Source organism: Polypterus senegalus, chromosome 9, assembly GCF_016835505.1.
Source record: "Polypterus senegalus isolate Bchr_013 chromosome 9, ASM1683550v1, whole genome shotgun sequence".
Taxonomy (NCBI): Eukaryota; Metazoa; Chordata; class Cladistia; order Polypteriformes; family Polypteridae; genus Polypterus; species Polypterus senegalus.
The window spans coordinates 17,764,198-17,785,489 of NC_053162.1; the positions used below are offsets into that span (position 1 = coordinate 17,764,198).

Here is a 21,292-nt window from a genome sequence, read left to right on the forward strand (position 1 = left end):
AGTGTCAATATTTTGTGTGGCCACCATTATTTTCCAGCACTGCCTTACCTCTCTTGGGCATGGAGTTCACTAGAGCTTCACAGGTTGCCACTGGAATCCTCTTCGACTCCACGGAGCTGGTAGATGTTTGAGACCTTGCGCTCCTCCACCTTCCGTTTGAGTTTGCCCCACAGATGCTCAATAAGGTTTAGGTCTGGAGACATGCTTGGCCAGTACAGCACCTTTACTCTCAGTTTATTTAGCAAGGCAGTGGTCGTCTTGGAGGTGTGTTTGGGGTCGTTATCCTGTTGCAATACTGCCCTGCGGCCCACTTTCCGAAGGGAGGGGATCATGCTCTGCTTCGGTATGTCACGGCTACGATGAACTGTCACTCCCCAGTGCCAACAACACTCATGCAGCCCCATACCATGACACTCCCACCACCTTGCTTGACTGTAGGCAAGACACACTTGTCTTTGTACTCCTCACCTGGTTGCCACCACACACGCTTGACACCCTCTGAACCAAATGAGTTTATCTTGGTCTCATCAGACCACAGGACATGGTTCCAGTAATCCATGTCCTTAGTCTACTTGTCTTCAGCAAACTGTTTGCGGGCTTTCTTGTACATCATCTTTAGAAGAGGCTTCCTTCTGGGACGACGGCCATGCAGACCGTTTGATGCAGGGTGCCGCGTATGGTCTGAGCACTGACAGGCTGACTCCCTACAACTTCAACCTCTGCAGCAATGCTGGCAGCACTCATATGTCTGTTTTAAAAAGACAACCCCTAGATATGAAGCTGAACATGTGCACTCAACTTCTTTGGTCGACCATGGCAAGGCCTGTTCTGAGTGGAAGCCGTCCTGTTAAACCTCTGTATGGTCTTGGCCATAACATGCTGCAGCTCAGTTTCAGGGTGTTGCCAATCTTCTTATAGCCTCAGCCATCTTTATGTAGAGCAACAATTCTTGTTTTCAGATCCTCAGAGAGTTCTTTGCCATGACGTGCCATGTTGAACTTCCAGTGACCAGTATGAGAGAGTGTGAGAGCGATAGCAACAACTTTAACACACCTGCTCCCCACTAACGAGTCACATGACTCTGGGGAGGGAAAATGGCTAATTGGGCACAATTTGGACATTTTCCACTTGAGGTGTACTCACTTTTGTTGCCAGCGATTTAGACATTAACACTAGAATTACCAGAGCCTACGAAAAAACTCGTAATTCCGTCCTACCTTAAACTGCTTCTTAAATCCCTTCACACCTCTCCGCCAGCGTCCTTTGTTCTCTAAATGTGCTGATAAAGAGAAGCCGGCTATTCCATCCCCCCACCAATTTAGAACGTGCACGAACTTCTCTCAGCTCATGCCTTGATTGAGTATCTGGGAGTGAAGTGGAGTTTTAGAGTGAAATAATAGATTGTTGTTTGGAACACACGCATTTCATGTCTGTTCCGTTTCTACAGTAATCTGTGTCAACACATTGTTAAAACAGAAACTTTTTTATATTCTAGTAGTAGATGACAAAATGTAGGCATAAACTATATAATGTATGAAGCCTGAAGTCCAAATAGCAAAGAAACATTTTCACAAGAATAACACAATTGCACTTTTATTCAAACATATAACTGCAGAAAGAAAAAGCCGCCTTAACATGCGACATTGACACCAGTTTACTATAACTGACTCCATGGTTCAATAGATACAGTCCCCGCTTGGGAATCAAGGGGTCACAGGTTCGATCCTGTGCCCCTCCCTTTTGAGAAGTAAACTGCTCTTAGTCTTACTGTTTTAGAATAAAAACATACATTTGATTTCAGTCTGTAACAGCCGGTGTAATTTATGATCTTTGTAAAGGTTAGCTTTTTTTTTATTCACTTTTCACTCTCTCAGTCGCGTTCAGAATCAATCCATACAACCCCATCTGACACGGCTGTTTTCACTAAAGACGCGCTATAGCTCTGCAGTGTACCACGATGCATACTAACGCACAATCACCCAGGGTTCTGACACACAAACGCTGGCGAAGCTGCCTTCTTCGTATCTCACCGTCACTTGCTTTTCTTTTTATTCAGTTTTATTGAGTGTTCCTGCCAGTCCCCGCATGTTGCTGTATGCTTTTTCTTTTGTACTCAGGACAGGCAGAGGAAAGAATGGTAAAGACCAGTAACTTCGGCGCTATATGCAATCATCAGACACTCCCCATCTGCCCGTGTCACTCAAACACAGTGACATATGTTGGTGTAAAACTATAACAAAAGTGCACTTTTATTCAAGTGCACATTTTCCATTGCCTTTTCCTGTAAGAAGCAGTGTACACACTTCTCTCTATGCTGTGGTTTCTATTACTGTGCGTTGAGTTATTTTGAGGGGACAGCAAATTTGCACTGTTATAAAAGCTCTACACGGACTACTGTACATTGTATCAAAGTGTCATATCTTCAGTGTTGTACCATGAAAAGATAGAATCAAATATTTACAAAAATGTGAGGGGTGTACTCACATTTGTTAGATACTGTAAGTACGTATCTGTGTTATCATATTTAATATCATTGGTAGGAATTATATTGTAGTGGTTAAGACAACAGAGGCTGTTGGTTAAAATCCCACTACTGACACCATGTGGCCTCGTGTGGGTCATTACACCTTCCTGTGCTCCAATTGGAAAAAACAAAAGAAATTGAACCAATTGCGTCAGAAATATTGTAAGTCACCTTAGACAAAGACATCGGCTGAATAATATATACTGTATTAATAATATTATTAGGTCACTGGAGCTGCTGACTCTTGAACATGCTATACACAATGGTCCCCGTGTGAATCATTCCTGCATCAGATGCGTTTTTGCCATTCCTAGTCACTTGGTCTTTGCAAAACACAGTTTTACAGGAAAGAATAATCTTCTGAGTTCCATCCATCCATTTTCTAACCCGCTGAATCCGAAAACAGGGTCACGGGGGTCTGCTGGAGCCAATCCCAGCCAACACAGGGCAGGAACCAATCCTGGGCAGGGTGCCAACCCACCGCAGGACACACACAAACAGGCCAATTTAGAATCGCCAATCCACCTAACCTGCATGTCTTTGGATTGTGGGAGGAAACCCACGCGAAACACGGGGAGAACATGCAAACTCCACGCAGGGAGGACCCAGGAAGCGAACCCGGGTCTCCTAACTGCGAGGCAGCAGCGCTACCACTGCGCCACCATGCCGCCCTGTTTACTATTTTCATTTGTAAATGTTATTCACTCGAATATTGTTTTTTGTGATTTTCCCCGTTTGTATGTGATCCGCATTTAAAGTCCATCCATCCATCATCCAACCCGCTATATCCTAACTACAGGGTCATGGGGGTCTTCTGGAGCCAATCCCATCTAACACAGGGTGCAAGGCAGGAAACAAACCCCGGGCAGGGTGCCAGCCCACCGCAGGCATTTAAAGTCTATATATATAGACTATAAGTCTGTATATGTAATGAATTTTGAAGACTGGAGTGTTGGGGCATCACCACTCAAAGTAAGCAGACATGCATGTAAATGTAAACGGTTTTGGAGGTTGCGGTGCGTGTGTCCCCTTTTGAAGTCAATAGTTGCGAATGTATATTACAGTGGAGTAGATGGTGGGGGGTCCAGTAAGTTAAAAATGACACCGTTAGTGCAGGGGCGTTTCTGGCTTTTGCAGGTTTAACCTTCCCTCTGAGATTGTTTTGCACAGCCTTATATGCATATAATATCATAGAGCAGAAGGTGGGGGGGTCCAGCTGGGTTTTCGTATATGCTCATATAATAGTGGATCGGGGCTACATTGTATATGAGGGATAAAAAAATTGTTCTGGGCACAGTAGATCAGGGGCTTCAGAATCTGAATGCCATTGTGCTTGTCCTGGTTTGTCTTGAATTGGAGGTCACTACTACCTCCCCTGTTTCTCTCTCCCTCAGTGGTACTAGGGTGTTGTACCCTGTTAGCCAGTATGGATGTAGGGAGAAGTCAAGCCCCTTCTTCAGGGAAGATGTAATTAGCTTCAGTTGCCTCAAAAGTTTGCATATTGTAATCTTCTTAGTTAGCCAATAAAAGTGGTCATTTTACTAGATTTCTCCTTCATTGGAAATGTATATTGTGTTTGCCAACTACTGAGCATCCTTTGTTTAGTTTCTCTGTTATTTCTCCATTGTTTGTTTGGGGGTGTTTACCTGTAAATATTGATATATTGAAATGCCCTTTCAATATGGATACCTAAAGACCTAGATGTACCATCCTGACAAATGCTAGCCTTTTAACCTAAACGGTAAATAGGGTTTTATGTTATATATATATTGTGAAGCCCTGGGCACGTACAGCTGCCCTATCCCTGACACAGAAAAGGCAGAACACGATTTTACCACACAGCACTCGGTTTATTTAAAGTCCTGCACACGATGCTCACAGGGCAAAGCACAACACAGTCCCTTTGCCGCCAGTCCTTCCACCTCCACTCGTCATCCAGAGCTTTGTCTTCCTCCTCCCAACTCAGGCCATTGAGTGGTGCTGACTGGCACCTTTTATCGAATCACCCAGAAGGAGTCCAGGTGCTCAATGATCTTCTTCTGGCAGCACTTCCGGTTGTGGTAGAACTGCTGCCAAATAGGGCCCTGTAAAAGTCCAGGAGTCTCCTAATGGCAGTGGGGCTTCTATGCTCATGACCTGTGTCCCCGCTGGAAACCAAGGGGACTGTCCTCTGTCGGTCTGGGGGAGAAACAGTTTTAAAAATAATTTCCAGGTCCTTCCATTATCAGGGTGTCCTGGCCGGGTAAGAGCCCCGACCATTCACCACCATATATATATATATATATATATATATTAGAGTGTCGCTTATCCAGCATTCTGTATTATCCGACGTCTCACCGAAAAAAAAAGAAGCATCAATCGGCAACAAGAAGTGCAAGTTGCGAGCGTGAGCGTAGTCTATTTTTTGTTGCTCCCGACTCTACAGCAGCTAATTACAGTGGAACCTTGGTTTGTGAACATAATTCGTTCTAAAAATGTGCTCGCAGTCCAAAGCAATCGTACAGTATATCAATGCAAATTTCCCCATAAGAAATAATGGAAACTCAGATGATTCGTTCCACAACACAAAACTATTCATATAAAAATGATTAATACAAAATATAAAGTAAAAATACATAAAGCAAATTAACCTGCACTTTACCTTTGAAAAGAATCATGGCTGGTGTGAGTGAGTTTCTAAACTTTTATGGGAGTCCACCCAATGGGACGACATGCGGAAGAGTGTCCCAAAGCAATCGCAGTCTCCCAGCGCTGTAGCAGTTCGCCATAAAAGCGAATCCAAAAAGATCGCGGACATGCTATAAGCGCCTGCCGTTGATGGGTGATACAAGGAACAAGGAACATTATAAATGCGCAGGGCACAGTGTTACTTTCCCCTGACCCTGCCTGACTGCTGTGTCTGAATGGCAGATCCCGCTACAATAAATAACCGTGCTGTTGCTGTTTCAAGCTTAATAAAGCTGGTGTTGCTAAAGTACTGAGACTCAGCTTTGTGTTTTCGGGTGCAAGACGGGGACTCACACGTCACAGCACAAACACACACACACAGTAACAATGATGTAGTAAACAGTATACACCCGTACGGATGTTGGCTATATGAGTGATGGAGTTAAGGCTCTAGAAACTGCAATTAATTACATTGAGCAACAAGAAAAAGCTACAGGAATCGACATAATGATGCTGCAAAGATGGCGAGACTTGACAGCGAAGAAACGGCACTCGTCAGTAAAGAAGACTACGATCAAAAATGTCTTTAAATCATTACAGGACTGCACTTTTTAAGTACAGTACATACTGTATTTAACTTCAGACAATTCTGTAACTGTAAGTTAATTTTTTCAGTTAGTTTATTCTGTTGTTTTGTTGTAAAACATGATTATTAGGTTCATAATGTGTAAAATTATAACATAGTTTGATGTTTAATAGGCTTTTTCTTAACCCCAGCCATTATCCAACATTTTCGCTTATCGACGTTTTGCCAGCCCGCTTATGTCGGATAAGCGAGACTCTACTATATATATATATATATATATATATATATATATATATATATATATACTGGTAAAAATAATCAGCAGACAGAAAAAGGTTTGGGGCTGCCCACCCCATTTACAGAAAATTCAGCAAAAATAAAACAAACACGGTAATCATAAGCAGAGTTCACAACAGAGCTGACTAACAGGTTGTATACTGGTCTTAAATATGGCGGGATAAAGTAAGATGACAGCCAGAACAGGGACTGATGTGGTCGTAAGATGGATTCTGGGTACCAGAAATGACATCATCAGTGTTTGCCAGAAGTGATGTTAGCAGTGGTTGGACTGGTGGTGATGTCATTGGGAGGCAGGGTTATTTGAACTGTAAACTGTACCCCAAGTGCACGTGTGTGACTATCTATCTATCTACAGTATATAATGTATATATAAAAGGTTGTGAGTTGTTCACCAGACTGAGTCCAAAACAGAACTGCAATATTGATTCAAGATGGTGGCTTTAAAGGCTAGTGTAGGAAGTGACGTCATCGGGGCCAGAAGGGGAAGTGACATCATCAGAGGGGTGACCGGAAGTGACATCATCAGGCGCCAGAACCCTGTGGGATTTCCTGAGAATGGTCTGCAAGGGATCATGAAAGACAGTTAATGCACCCCTCCGCACCATGGTCAGACATGGAATTGCTATTATTCAGGCCCTTTAATTGACTCCTACTCGCAAGTGTGTGACAATATATATATTGTGACAAGTCTACTTATGAAATAAGATGCTTCCGCAAGTAAAAAGGTTTGGGGACTGTCCCCGTATAATGGCTATAGGACAAACAAAAAGACGCAGACTTCTTTTGCGATCAAAAATATAAATCGTGTTTGACATCGGTTACATGAAAACATGGCGTTTATATACAGACAAACAAAATGGAGATGGGAAGTGACTTGGGCGGAGATGAGGTGGAAGCTGTGGGATGGATGTGATGTCATCCTCGGTGGACCTGAAGTAAATTTGGTAATGGTAACGATGTCATCAGGAGGAGCCGGAAGTAACGTCATATGAAAGGGCCGTAAGTGACGTCAACTGGGTTTGATGCAAGGAGTTTGCATGTTCTCTCCATGTCTGCACTACTGTAACTCACTTCTTGCAGGTGAACCCACACGTGCTATCAAGCCACTGCAGATGGTCCAGAATGCAGCAGGGCCGTCTTATATTTAGTCGGCAATGACGGGCACACGTGACTCCTTTCTTCAGGTCACTACTTTGGCTCCCTGTGGCAGCACTCATTAAGATCAAATTCCTGATGCTTGCCTGAGTTATCAGTGGGTCAGCACCTGAGTATATGGGGTCCCTGGTGAGGTGCTCTGCTCCTTCTCGCCCACTCAGGTCTGCCAGTGAACAGCGTCTGGTGATGGCACCTCTGCGTGATGTCAAGTCTCAATCCAGACTCTCTTCCAGTGTAGTACCAAGTTGGTGGAACATGCTGCCCACCTCCATCCGAACTGCTGACTCCCTCAATGTATTTAAGAAGCGATTGAAGACCCATCTGTTCCACAAATATCTGTCTAATTGATTGAAAAAAGAAACTTTCCTCTGAGATCCTTCATATTGTTGGTTGATTTGTTGTTAAATTAAGTTTAATTGCTTTATGATTGTAAATGTATGAGTTACGACATCTTTTCACTTGTGGCAATCAACTTTTGTTACCTGTCCTACTACACTTGTTGAACAAACAGGCCTCAGCCTAATGTTACTCAGTTATGTTTACGTCTTTTGTAAGTCACTTTGGACTTTTGCTGAGCAAATAAATGTCAATGTAAATGTCTGTGTGGATTTCCTCCCACTGTCCAAATTGGCTTTAATTCTTTCCTTTTCTACAATTTCCAGGGGGTCCATAACCTTGCCATTCTTTTTAATTAGCTTGTTTATTAGGTGGGCCTCTTTTGAATTGATGTTATAAGCCCACCACACTACAGTATAGAAAATCACCCTGGCCATCACAGATTTGTAGAAGATGTGAAGGATGTCACTATCACTTTAAAGGAGTGCAGTCTCTAAAGAAGAAAGAGCCTGCTCTACCCTTTCTTTTGCACTTCCTCTGTGTCCCGAAACCATTGATGTGGACCCCCCCCCCCAAGACTTTGTAGGAGTGGACCACCTCTATATGCACTCCCTGAACAGTGACCAGACAAAGAGACTTTTTTACATAAAGCTTTAATACAAAGAATTAAACAGAAACTTTTATCCACAATGTATATAATAGCAGGCAGAGGCGCTGAGGAAGAGATCAGCACTCTACATTACAGTGAAATCCCCTCCAATTACCACATTTCCCTTTAAATGTCATTCACAGAGACAAGGTGGACCACTTGCTTTTCACGAGCCAAGACAGCTGTATAGATCATTTCTTAAAGTCAATTAACCTTTTGTCTGTTTTGCAGAAGGAAAAAAAGCATACATGAGAACACATACAGCAAATTGCCATAATCCATTAAAAAAGATCCATTCCACAAATAGTATAGATAGAGCATGTCATTTATCATATATAACGCCTTCAGGAGCAGCGCATTAGGTTAGAGGCTCCCTCTGGTAATACGTTTAACCAGTGGACCACCCTCAGGAAAACCAAGGCGGCTACAAATGGTAGGTCATTTCAGTGTAGTGTTACGTTTACAAAGCAGGTAAAAAGTGGCCTGCATTAAAAAAGTTAAGAAATGTGTGTTGTTATGTCACACAAATCGTGCAGCGTGTCCTCTCAGGCACTGGCCATCTTCTGGTTAATGACGCTGTGTGTCTGATTAGAGGCACCAAACTGTCAGTCAGTAGACAATGACGTCATTCTGTGGGATACTCGCAATGTCACATTATTTGTCATTGCTGCACAAGATGTTTTGAATACGAGGTGTGTTTAAAAAATAACCGGACTGATGCCATAAAATATGTTATTATTTTCAAATTTACAAAATGTATTTTTCCCCTTCAATATTCTCTCCCCCTGCATCCACACACCACTGGAGACGCTGTTTCCATTGCTCAAAGCAGAGTTTAAAGTCTTTTTTCTCGAGCGATTTCATGGTAGCCATCACTGCTCGTTTTCATGATGTCTCTTGATTCAAAATGCTATCTATCTATCTATGATATAGTGCCTTTCATATCTATCTATCTATCTATCTATCTATCTATCTATATCTATCTATCTATCTATCTATGATATAGTGCCTTTCAAATCTATCTATCTATTATATAGTGTCTTTCATATCTATCTATCTATCTATCTATCTATCTATCTATCTATCTATCTATCTATCTATCTATCTATCTATCTATATATAGTGCCTTTCATATCTATCTGTCTATCTACCTATGATTTAGTGCCTTTCATATCTATCTATCTATCTATTGTAACAAAAGGCGCTATATCGGCACCTGACCCAACACAGATGGACACGGAGGCATGTATAAAATGAAAACCTTTTTTTTATTTTCTCTTCAGCCGTGGGGCGCGTCTTCCTCGTGTCCCACAGCCCAACACTGTCCCAAAGCACAACAAAGACCCACAACACAGTTCTCTCTTCTTCTACCACCTCTCCTCCTCAAGCTTAGTCCTCCGACTCTGGCCCCTGAGTGGTTGTGGCTGGACCCTTTTATAGCCCACCCAGAAGTGCTCCAGGTGCTTGACCACCTGGTCCCAATTGCTCCTCTGGGTTGGGCTGAAGATTTGTCCAGCCGGGCTATGGAATCCAAGCAGTTCCCCCTAGCGGCCACCCCAGCTCCCAACAAGGCTGTGGAGGACTCCATCTCCCATGGAGCCCTGCGGGAGGTTGGGAAATCACCGTCAGCCAGGGAGGCTGCCACCAAGTGTCCCAGGGGAGGTATTGAGCTGTCCATGGCTGCTCTTCTGGAACATATGCAGCAGAGGCGTCCTGTCACACTATCTATCTAAGAGATAACGGTGGTTGATCCATTACTGGGATATTTTTTTTGGATTTGATCTATCTGCTCCAGAACATCTGAACAAATTGCTCAGTGATTGTCCTTCTCAAGAACAGTGAGAACTCACAGAACCATTTTTGCACAAACTCTCCACAGGTTAAGTTTTTCATGAAAAATGTTCCACAAAGTCATTTTATCAATCTTAACCATTTCACTGATCATCCTAACAGTTAGTCGACGGTCACCTTGCATGATTTCGCTGATTTTCTAGACATTGTCATCAGTCTTTTGAGTGACGACATTTTTCGGTAGCAGAAGGAGAAGGCGGTTAACTTAAATGACTGCTGGCGTCAGACTGTTTGAGATGTTAAGTTGAAACTGATAAGAGGCATTAGTTAAGATCTAACTGAAGAGGCCATTGACCCGTATTAATGAGCAGTCCCGTTATTTTTTATACACACCTCGCATGTAGTGACAGTTCAACACTGAATCCTGCGCTCATGAAAACTGTTGGTAATCAAAGGGCATGTGTGCAGTTAAGACAGATGCCAGGACACCATGGGAAGCTGCACCACACTACCTTGTCAAGGACTGAAAAGTAAAAATCTTGAGATATCGGAAAAGCCCAACTACTGTGTTAGTGAGCATGAGGACTGAATGGTTGCCACTCTTTTGCCCAACGTCTTCTGCTTAGGTTGAGTTATTAGGAACCATCTTGTCAACAGAGGCAGATCAAACTCCATTTTCTACCATAAAACACCCACTGGAGTGTTAATAGTAATTTTTACCACCTATTAGGGCTCATTTATACTTCACGCTCAGAACGCGTGCGCGCCCGCATCATGGCTGCCACGCATTCCCAGTGTTCATTTCACGCGTCCTCTGAGCAGGTCCTCAGAAATTAACGCGACGCGTGCGCGAGTTGCAGTACCAGCAAAAAGTCGGGTGGCTCAGTGTGCTAAAAGTCGGAACGTGACGTCAGAGTCTCTGTTTATTATCTACATGTGACAGCAAGCCTCTATGGAGATCCTTCAGGGATCGATGTGCGCACTTTGCTGTTTGATGAATGGCTCAAATACAGCGCTATACATTATGTTGCCGATGTGAAGTTGCAAAAAAAAAAAAAATAGCACAAAAGATGTTATGTGAGACTTTTAAAATGTATCGTGTCATTTATATATGTTTTTTTTTACTTTTTAATTTTTGCAACTTAACAACATAATGTATAGCGTTATATTTGAGCCACTGAGAAAAAAATAAAAGACACGGTGAAAACGTGTACTTTGTAGATTAAAGTGGAAATTTCGGCTTTAATCTCGAAATTTCCACTTTAACCTCGTAGTTTACTTTATCATTAAAGCAGACCATCGTAAACGTCATCCCAGTTTTTAATCGCTACGAGCTTCTTGGACCTGACAGCAGGTAAAGTAAAACAATAAAAAATAGATGGCACAAAAGATGGTATGTGAGACTTTTAAAATGTATCGTGTCATTACGATCGGGAATATGTGACGCTTGAATATAAAAGCACCACGAATGCATCTGTATGTCGGCATTTTGCTTCAGCAGCGGAAAGCAGCAATAGATCGCCAAACAGAACAAATTAAATGTATGATATTCCAACTCTCTGCACATTTAGAATCTTTAGATTTATACTTGATATCACTTTCATGATGAAATGCATTAAAATGTGTATGTTACATTTTACATATAATTTCGTTTAAATAATGAATACTGTTAATAAATACACACATGGGGGAATAATTACACACATGGGGGTGTCACGGTGGCGGAGCGATAGCACTGCTGTCTCGCAGGGAGTTATGTTGCTGGTATTCCACACTGTGCTCCGGTTTCCTTCCAAAGATATGCAGATTTGGGGATTTGGTGCCGCTAAAATGATGCTAGTGTATGTGTGTGCTTGTATTCACCTTGCGATGAGCTGAGGCCTCGTCAACGGACTGTTTCTCACTCGTGCCCAATGCTTCCTGGAATGGACACATACATCCCTGGATTTATGGATTTAATCAATAAACATCCTTTTCAGAGATATTGCGGTAAGGTGTTATCGGAATTTAATAAGTGTTCTAGGCAATTCACAACACAGAGAAGCCGAACATGTTCTCACCACAATAATATCTCGCACTGCCACCTGGTGGATTCCTCCAGATTTACGTAAAGAACGCGCGCAAGTATAAACACTACAACGCTTGCGTAGCTGGAGCGTCCGTTGCAGCATGCGTCGCGTGAAGTATAAATGAGCCCTTAGCCATCATCATGTCTGCCTATCTGTCTGTCTGCATGCATTAAACAACTCAACTCCCAATGACTGATTTCATTGAAATATGCTACTCTAATTCCTCATCAGGAAAGTAATATTTCCATTGAGATCATTGGATTCAGGAAGTATTTGCATCCCCTTCACCTTCTGCACACTTTATTGTGTTGTAGATTTAATCAGCTGTGCTAACCATCTGAGGCAACAACAACATTTATTTCTATAGCACGTTTTCATACAAATAATGGAGCTAAAAAGTGCTGTACAGGATGAAGAAATAGAAAAAAGACAAAATGTAAAAATAAAATTAGGCAACGCTAATTGACATAGAATAAAAGTAAGGTGCGATGGGCAGGGAGGACAGAAAAAGTAAAAAAAAAACTGCAGATGGCTGGAAAAAAACAAAACAAAATCTGCATGAGACCACCCTAACCCTAACCCTAACCTCAATCAGTCCTCATGGTTTTCAGGCTTCACGTGGAAGAATTAGATGATGACGGGCATATGGACTTCTGGCCTTCAATCCATCGGAGGCGGATTGAAATCTAATCAACGTAGACCTCAGTGTTAATGTTTGCAATGCATCATCTATTCATTCATTCGTTTATTTTCCACGACTTATTCAAACAGGGGCCAACAGTATTAGCAGTGAAGCCCATAATTCCCTTTCCCCAGCCACGCTAGTGGGTCCTTCCAGGGAGCCTTACGAACCTGCTACCGCTGATAATGTACCCGAGGCATATGCCAGCTGCTGAGGACACAACACACACAAAGCAAAGGGGCAGGTGCCACAGTGCTCCAGTGCTTTTACTAAAATCAGTCCAAAAGTAAAACAGTGTTCAAAAGTTCTATGCTCAAAATGTTCAATAAATAAATAATCCTTAAAACGGAGTCCCATTGGAGGTTAAAAACAGTTCCAATCAATTCCATTAACATCAGAGGGTCAAAACAAACACATAAAAACATGAGCCATGCTGCAATCCTTTAGAAATTGACGTCTCCTTAGCTTAACCCTATAGGGCTCTTGCAATCAAGGAGGCGCCTCCCCAGTAGTTCAGCCCCCCCTCTGTGCTGCTCCTCGGCTTGGGCCCCTGTAGCCATCTCTGACTCCATCCCCAAGCCTCCGACTCCTTGCGGTCCATGGCTCCACTTGCAGGACGCCTCACTGAGCCTTCCAGCCTCTCTCTGTATTTATGTGCTGCTTAAGCCACTCCAGCTTCCAGGTGGCCATCAGCCCCTGAGTGGGTCTGCCTTCTGCCTTTTCTCTCGCTTCTTTAACCTCCCTTCTTTCTTCTTTCATTTTTCCTTTTGTTTTCTATTCAATTCGATTCTCTCTTTTTTGTCTCATGCCAGCTCTTTCTTATTCGTCTCCGTGGGCGCATGTCACCCCAGGAAGCCAATGAAGCAATTGAGACAGACCGCACCCTCACGTGCAGATACGTCTCGCCCCAATTACTCCACTCCCCAAAGCTGCGTGAGTATGCACACGCATGGAGATCGAGCCCACCAATGAATTATTTATTTATTAAAACGGCCACCTCTTTCTAAGTTTGTGGACCCACTATACTGCAATCCTGAGGAATTCCCAAGGCATCTGGGAGATACTGTATAATCCTCCTGGTGAGCCCTGGGTCTTCCATGGGGTCTGCTTCTAGCTGGTTGTGCCTGTGAAATCTCCACAGGGAGGCATCCATATCAGATGCTTAGCCACTTCATTTGGCCCCTGTCGATAGGGAGGGTCGGCAGCTCCCAGATGTCTATGCTTCTCACCCTATCTATATGGGAGGGCCCAACCACCCTGTTCAGAAAGCTCATTTCAGCCACTTTCATTCAGTCATTACCCAAAGCTCATGACAATAGGTGAGAGTTAGGATGTAGATCAACTAGTAAATCAAGAGTGTCGCCCTCCGACTCGGCTCCTTCTTCACCACTACGGATCAATATAGTGACCGCACAGCCACACATACAGTAAATGCATCATCTAGTGGAATATATTTTGTAATACATGAAAAATTACAAAAAATTTGAAAATAGTATGTGAATTTCCCCTTGCGATTAATAAAGTATCTATCTATCTATCTATCTATCTATCTATCTATCTATCTATCTATCTATCTATCTATCTATCTATCTATCTATCTAATAATAAAATGCACTGCATTTGTCATCCCAACTGATGGCATATGGCAAAAATTAATGGTAATAAAATGCATTCCATCCATTATCCAACTCACTATATCCTAACTACAAGGTCACAGGGGTCTGCTGGAGCCAATCCCAGTCAACTTAGGGTGCAAGGCAGGAAACAAACCCTGGGCAGGGCTCCAGCCCACCGTAGATTAAATGCATTACTACAAAAATTTGTGATGTACCATCTGTTGGAGTGACAAATGCAATGCATTTGTCTGTGTTATATGCCATTTTGTGTGGGATTCATAAAAGTATTATTAATGTTTGTGATGAACCATCTGTTGGAATGACAAAAGCAAGGCATATATCTCTTTTATTTGCCATTTGGTATGGGATTTGTCAAAGCAGTGACAATGTACGTAATGCAATATCTGTTGGAATGACAAACACAATGCATTTTTATACTAAATATGTTTGTGATGTGGCATCTTTTGGAGTGACAGAGACCTAGGAAATGAACGGACATACAGATACACTGTAATCAAGGTGGATTTTAAATGGATAAATTGGCCATTTTTGTCCATTAAGCTAAACTCAATAACCCACAATGTCGAAGTGGAAACATTTCAGAAACGTTTGTAAATTTATTAAAGGTGATATACTGAAATCTGTCATTTATGTAAGCATTCATACCCTTATTTCAGTACTTTGTAGAAGTCCCAAGAGTTGAATCTTATTGGGGAAATGTTTGTACACCTGGATTCATGTAGTTTTTCTCATTCTTCCTGGCAGATCTCCCCTCAAGCTCCATTACATTGGATGGGACTAAACTGCCATCTTCAGGTCTCTCCACTGATATTCTATGGGGGTTATGTCTGGGCTATCTATCTGTCCAATTCTAATCTGCTCCTGAAAACGGTTTGCAAAACTACACAGAACTATTAGAATTTTTTTTTAATATAATTTTAAATTGTTAAATTAATAATAAAATTCCAGCCCCTCAGGAAACACCCAGCCAATGTTCCCATATAACACTGAAATTCTTAACTATATTTCTGTCAACCCCAGATTTTTCCACGATGTGAAATAGTTCAGTTGTCAATTGCCAAATTAAGAAATACATACATACAAAATACTAGTATTTTCTGCGGTGGGTTGGCACCCTGCCCGGGATTGGTTCCTGCCTTGTGCCCTGTTTTGGCTGGGATTGGCTCCAGCAGACCCCCGTGACCCTGTATTCGGATTCAGCGGGTTAGAAAATGGATGGATACTGAGTATTTTGAATGAGAATATTTCTGTACATTTTCATACTGTATGTTCTGGATATGAGAGAGAATGGTAGACTCACCTCACAGTCAAAATGTAGTTATGAAGTGTAAATTAAAAAACAAACAAACTGCACAACATTTTCAATTGCTTTAAAATTTTTGGAGCCATTTCACCATGATGACTGTAACTGTGTTACTTGGATTTAATGGTGAATGATGATGAGCAATTGTGTGCTTAGAAACGCCTCTGGAGGTCTTTTCTGCCCACTGCTATCAGGTAATTGTTCCTTTAGGGGGCGATAGCTCCCTAGTTGGAATAAGTTCTTTTGTGATTCCAGCGTTTTAAGTAACCGAAAACTCTATAGATCGTTCTATATAAAAGCGGTCGGGATTGTCCTTCCGTCCCATGAGTGCTACGCAGGCGCGGAGTTTCACACGCCCCGTCCATTTTGCAATGCACGATGAGATTTGTAGTTTCGTTTTTCCAGGTAAAAGATGATTTTCTACTCCAGACTGTGTGATATCTTCTTCTTCTTTCTTACTATATAAAAGCAGTCGTGATTGTCCTTCTGTCCCGTGAGTGGAAAGCGTAGTGGTATTCCGCTTATCACAGACTTACTACTTGCAGCTTGCGGTACGAAGCGACATGATGTGAGCAGAGTTCTGGTGCTCCCATCATTCCCTTGCTTTTGTGTGCGATGCGCTGGAAAAATAGACAAAATGATGTCTCTGGAAATAATTAATGTTGATGGAGTACAAATGCCTCACTGCGTAGTAAATATCAGGGGGGTTCAAAAGGGCGACCTCAATATAGAAAAAAAGTTAAAATTTCATCACAAAAATGACAGAAACTACGAGTATTAAAGTAATTCCGCTCAAATGCAATATAACCAAATTAATGAGTTTGTATAAAATATCAAATTGATCTACATATTGAATTGCCTTAAGAAGTGGTCGCCTTAAAAGGCGGGTCAGCCTAGTATGATATTAAAAGGTGATATCCCTCCCATAGTGATATGGCGGTAAGAAATCACATAAGAGAAAATAACTTAGCTCTCTTTACTGATGATTTACGCGGCATTACAGACGAAGGAAGTCATAGCAAGACAATTACCCAGGTGGGAACTCAGTGTATACAGTCTGCCATTTTTCATTGCTGCACTGGAAGGCTTTTCAGGATGGATGACGATATCACCCATCCGTCCATCGGCTTCAAAGTATGTGGCTGCTGTCCAAGCCTTTTATACTGGTTCCTCCACATGCAGGCCATGTCTATCTTGTCCTATGCTTGGCCTAGCAATTCTAAATGCTGAGAGCCCCTGTGTGCTAACTTTGGCCTAGCCTGTACATGTGAGTGGATTTATAAAATTATTTTTGTACAGAGCACAGTGACATTAAACTTATATTTTGATTACAGCAATGCAATACTTCCAACCAATGTACATGTTAAGGTTATTTTCATTTATTTATTTACTTATCGATTAACTTGTTTTAGTTGTCCTGTCAGTTGGTATCCTTATTTTTATTTTGTGCCCTCCCCGCCATAACCAATTGTCTATAGGGAAGGAGTGAAGGCTGTAAATTCAGCAAAAATTTCGATCTCTGGTTTTCGATGATCTCGATGTTTTAAGGTCCCCCTGTATCTCGATGATGGGTGTGTGATTGTCTCTGTGTGTGTATGTCTGTGTGTCACAGTTTCTTGAGGACGGTCTAGAGCTAAAATACTATAATAATACCAAACTCGAAACTTAAGCCTGTTATGAGATCATGATGTGTTGATTAATTTTTGAGCCAAATCGTGGAAGAGAAAGAGACCCAGGGGTGTCCAACTCCGATGCTGGAGGGACGCAAGGGCTGCTGATTTCCTGCCACTTTCTTCATCAGGGACCAATTTCTGCTGTTAATTGACTTCTATTTCCTTCATTTTATTTGCCATGTTTTTAAAGACTCCATCCACTGAATTGATTTTTTTCCCTTAAATGACAGAAAAACAAATATGAGATGTGATGTGAGCCAAAAAATGACCAGCTGACTCCAACCTATTTCTCTCCAATCCATTTTTTTTTTAATTAGAAGATGATTCTTGTTGTTATTTACTTCCATGGTTTGCTGGTGCTCTCATTCTGCCACAGCAGACACTTTTTCTAAGAGAATCATCAAAATGTCATATGGACCTGAGCAAGTCAACGTAACTGAGATCTTCACCTTTCTTTATTTTCAGATATCGTATGATGGACACAGGTTAGTTGGTCACGTGTTGGCTCACTTTGTGTTTCATTATTGTTTGACTTCTAATAAAGAAAAGAAGAAATAATTAAGACGTCCACATCTTAAATAGCAAAGTCAATTACAAATAAAGCAAAAGAAGTTAATTAGCAGTAGAAACTGGTCACTAATTAAGAAAATGGTTAGAATGAAGGAATGAAGCCACTGCGTCCCTCCAGGATCAAAGTTGGACACCCCTGCACCCTCAAACACAATGATTCTGCAATAAATTATGAATTCTTCTCATCAATTGCTATCGTAATGACCTATTTTATGATCAGAAAGACCAGCATCAGAGCAGTAAATAATTACTGTATATTCTTGCCTCCTCCAATCTCGCATCAGTTTCTCAGACTCATCGAATTTTGTTGAGGCAAAGCACTTACCAATTTCTTCTTCTACTACGTTTAATTTAAAACCACCTTCATATTTTCTCCTGATCAAACGCTCCGTCGTAGATAAGGGATGCTGTTACGATAAAGGTGTATGAGTGTGTGAGACACAAAAAACACAAACCAGTGCAAACATCGCTTCGGAATAGTTCAGGTATTACCGTGTGGTCATGTAGGCACAATACATAGAAAAAAAAACTCAGTGTTCTCCGTGGTTACTCTCTCAGGTAGGCGTTAGCATATCATAATCTCTTGGACCAATAATGTGAGTTTTCAGCATTCGACTTATAAAATACCAGAAATTATACCGTAAAATCAAGTCCTGACTTATCACGGGAGAGCTTAAATGCGAGTATATATGATAATTACTGTATACACTCGTGTATAAGTTGCATCTTGAAACCTGAAAAATCGTTCATAAAATCAGACCCCGACTTATGCGCCCATTCAAAAATGTGACATTTAATTTTTTTTTACATCTTCTTGCCTCCTCCAATCTCGCATTAGTTTCTCAGACTCATCGAATTTTGTTGCAGCAGCGCACTTACCAATTTCTTCTGCTATGACATTTAATTTAAAACCAGCTTCATATTTTCTTCTGATCAAACGCTCCGTCGTAGATAAGGGATACTGTTACGATAAAGGTGTATGAGTGTGTGAGACACAAAAAACACAAATCAGTGCAAACATCGCTTCAGAATAGTTCAGGTATTACCGTGTGCTCATGTAGGCACAATACATAGAAAAAAAAACTGTGTTTTCCGTGGTTACTCATATCATAATCTCTTGGACCAATAATGTGAGTTTTCAGCATTCGACTTATAAAATACCAAAAATTATACCGTACAATCAAGTCCTGACATATCATGGGAGAATTTAAATGCGAGTATATATGATAATTACTGTATACACTCTTGTATAAGTTGGGTCTTGAAACCTGAAAAATCGATCATAAAATCAGACCCCGACTTATACGCCCGTTCAGAAATAAAACACTTTTTTTTACATCTTCTTGCTTTCTCCAGTCTCACACCAGTTTCTCAGGCACATCGAATTTTGTTACGGCAGTGCAGTTACCAATTTCTTTTGCCACTTCAATGACTTTTTATTTAAAACCAGGTTCATATTTTCTTCTGATCAAATGCTCCATCGTTGATAAGGGATGCTCTTACGATAAAGGTGTATGAGGGTGTGAGATACAAAAAGCACAAATAAGTGCAAACATTGCTTTGGAATAGTTTGGGTATTACTGTGTGGTCATGTAGGCACAATACACAATTAAAGAGGATGTGTGGTCTGTGGTTACTCTCTCAGATGGGCATTAGAATATCGTAATCTCTTGGACCAATATCGTGAGTTTTCAGCATTCGACTTATACGACTGACATTATAAAATGCAGGAAATTATACAGTAAAATCAAGTCCTGACTTATCCGCAGGAGAACTTAAACGCAAGTATATACGGTACTGAAATGTTATGTTATAGTTTGGGTAACTTGGTTCCTAGGGCATAAAGCCTACATATGCTCATGTCTGAATTTTTGATGTTTCTGCTGCTGTATGCATCTGAATTTCCCTTTGGGATTAATATAGTTTATCTAATCTAATGAGTTAAGTATTAAATACTTTTGCATTCCTATCCTTATTGTCTATATGTGTGCATTTCTTTTCCAGAGAGGTAGAACCCGGCTCACGGAACACATATGAAGTGTTTACTACAGTGAACTCCGTGAATAGTGAGCCTTCTCCAAAACTCTTACATCAGCATGGATCAGCTTACTGTGGAGATGGACACATTCAAAGGTAACGGATGAGAACGATTTTTTATAATAATAAGGCAAGACGCTTTATAAATGCAAGAACAGCAGATCTATTAAAGCAGAAACCAATTTCCTTTTAATAGCAACCTTTAAACATTTTAGGAGTCAGTCTGTTAATGTGTTTAGTTGCTATCACAGGGTTACTTATCAGAAGGTCTATGGCCGGATATTTTGACAGAGTAAAGAAATTGAATGCACGAAAAAGATGTGGTAGCCCTGCCTGAAATGCTGTGCATGTTAACTCTTCACTCCCAGGTGAAAGGACAACCATCCATCCATCCATTATCCAACCTGCTATATCCTATAACTACAGGTTCTGCTGGAGCCAATCCCAGCCAACACAGGGCACAAGGCAGGAAACAAACCCCGGGCAGGGCGCTAGCCCACTGCAGGGCACACACACACGCACATACACACACCCACACACTAATCACACACCAGGGACCATTTAGAATTGTCAATGCACCTAACCTGCATGTCTTTGGACTGTGGGAGGAAACCAGAGCACCTGGAGGAAACCCACGCAGACACGGGGAGAACATGCAAACTCAATGCAGGGAGGACCTGGGAAGCAAACCCGGGTCTACTAACTACGAGGCAGCAGCGCTACCCACTGCGCCACCGTGCCGCGAAAGGACAATCAGCGTTGCCAAACTTAGTTTTTAAATGCTTACAGTCTTTCAAAATAGATAAAATCTGTGGCTGGGGCTGGTTTTTCTGTGTTAAGGCTTTATCCTGTTGTGTTTGATATTTTTATTTTTGTCATTTTCTTAATTGCGTTGCTCTTGGTATGTCTTTATTTGTCTTTCTATTTATCTACTCTACCTTACCTTTATCTTTGTTGTTTAGGACTCTTAGGTGCTGCAATGATTAAATCAACAGTTACCTGAAAGTCCTATACAAGACTGTCTGCTTTTTATAATTCCAGTTTTTGAGTAGTTTACCTCTTTATTTTTCTGATGTCCTTAGTTAACAAGGTGATCAGTTTCTTTTATTTTTTTAATTTTAATTTAGTGATTTGAATTTTGTATTTTGTGAATCACTCATTAGATTTTGTTTAAGAAATCGATTTAGGCATTGTGCTGGGTAAGATCATTAGGTGGTTTAGGCCTCTCCTTTTAGGAATGGGATTTCTGTATCTAGTATATAAATGTCTATGCGTGGAAGCGTGTGTGTCCGTCCAGCCCAGAAGTGAGAGGT

General features: G+C 41.5%; 1 protein-coding gene across 1 annotated transcript in view; it reads left to right on the forward strand.

The window, feature by feature from the left end:
• Nucleotides 1–21,292, forward strand: part of pappaa (pregnancy-associated plasma protein A, pappalysin 1a) — a 722,863-nt gene that overhangs the window by 391,547 nt on the left and 310,024 nt on the right. The window contains exon 8 of the mRNA XM_039762740.1: nucleotides 19,947–20,075. Coding sequence (XP_039618674.1) covers nucleotides 19,947–20,075 — 129 coding nt within the window. The remainder of the gene's footprint in view (nucleotides 1–19,946; nucleotides 20,076–21,292) is intronic.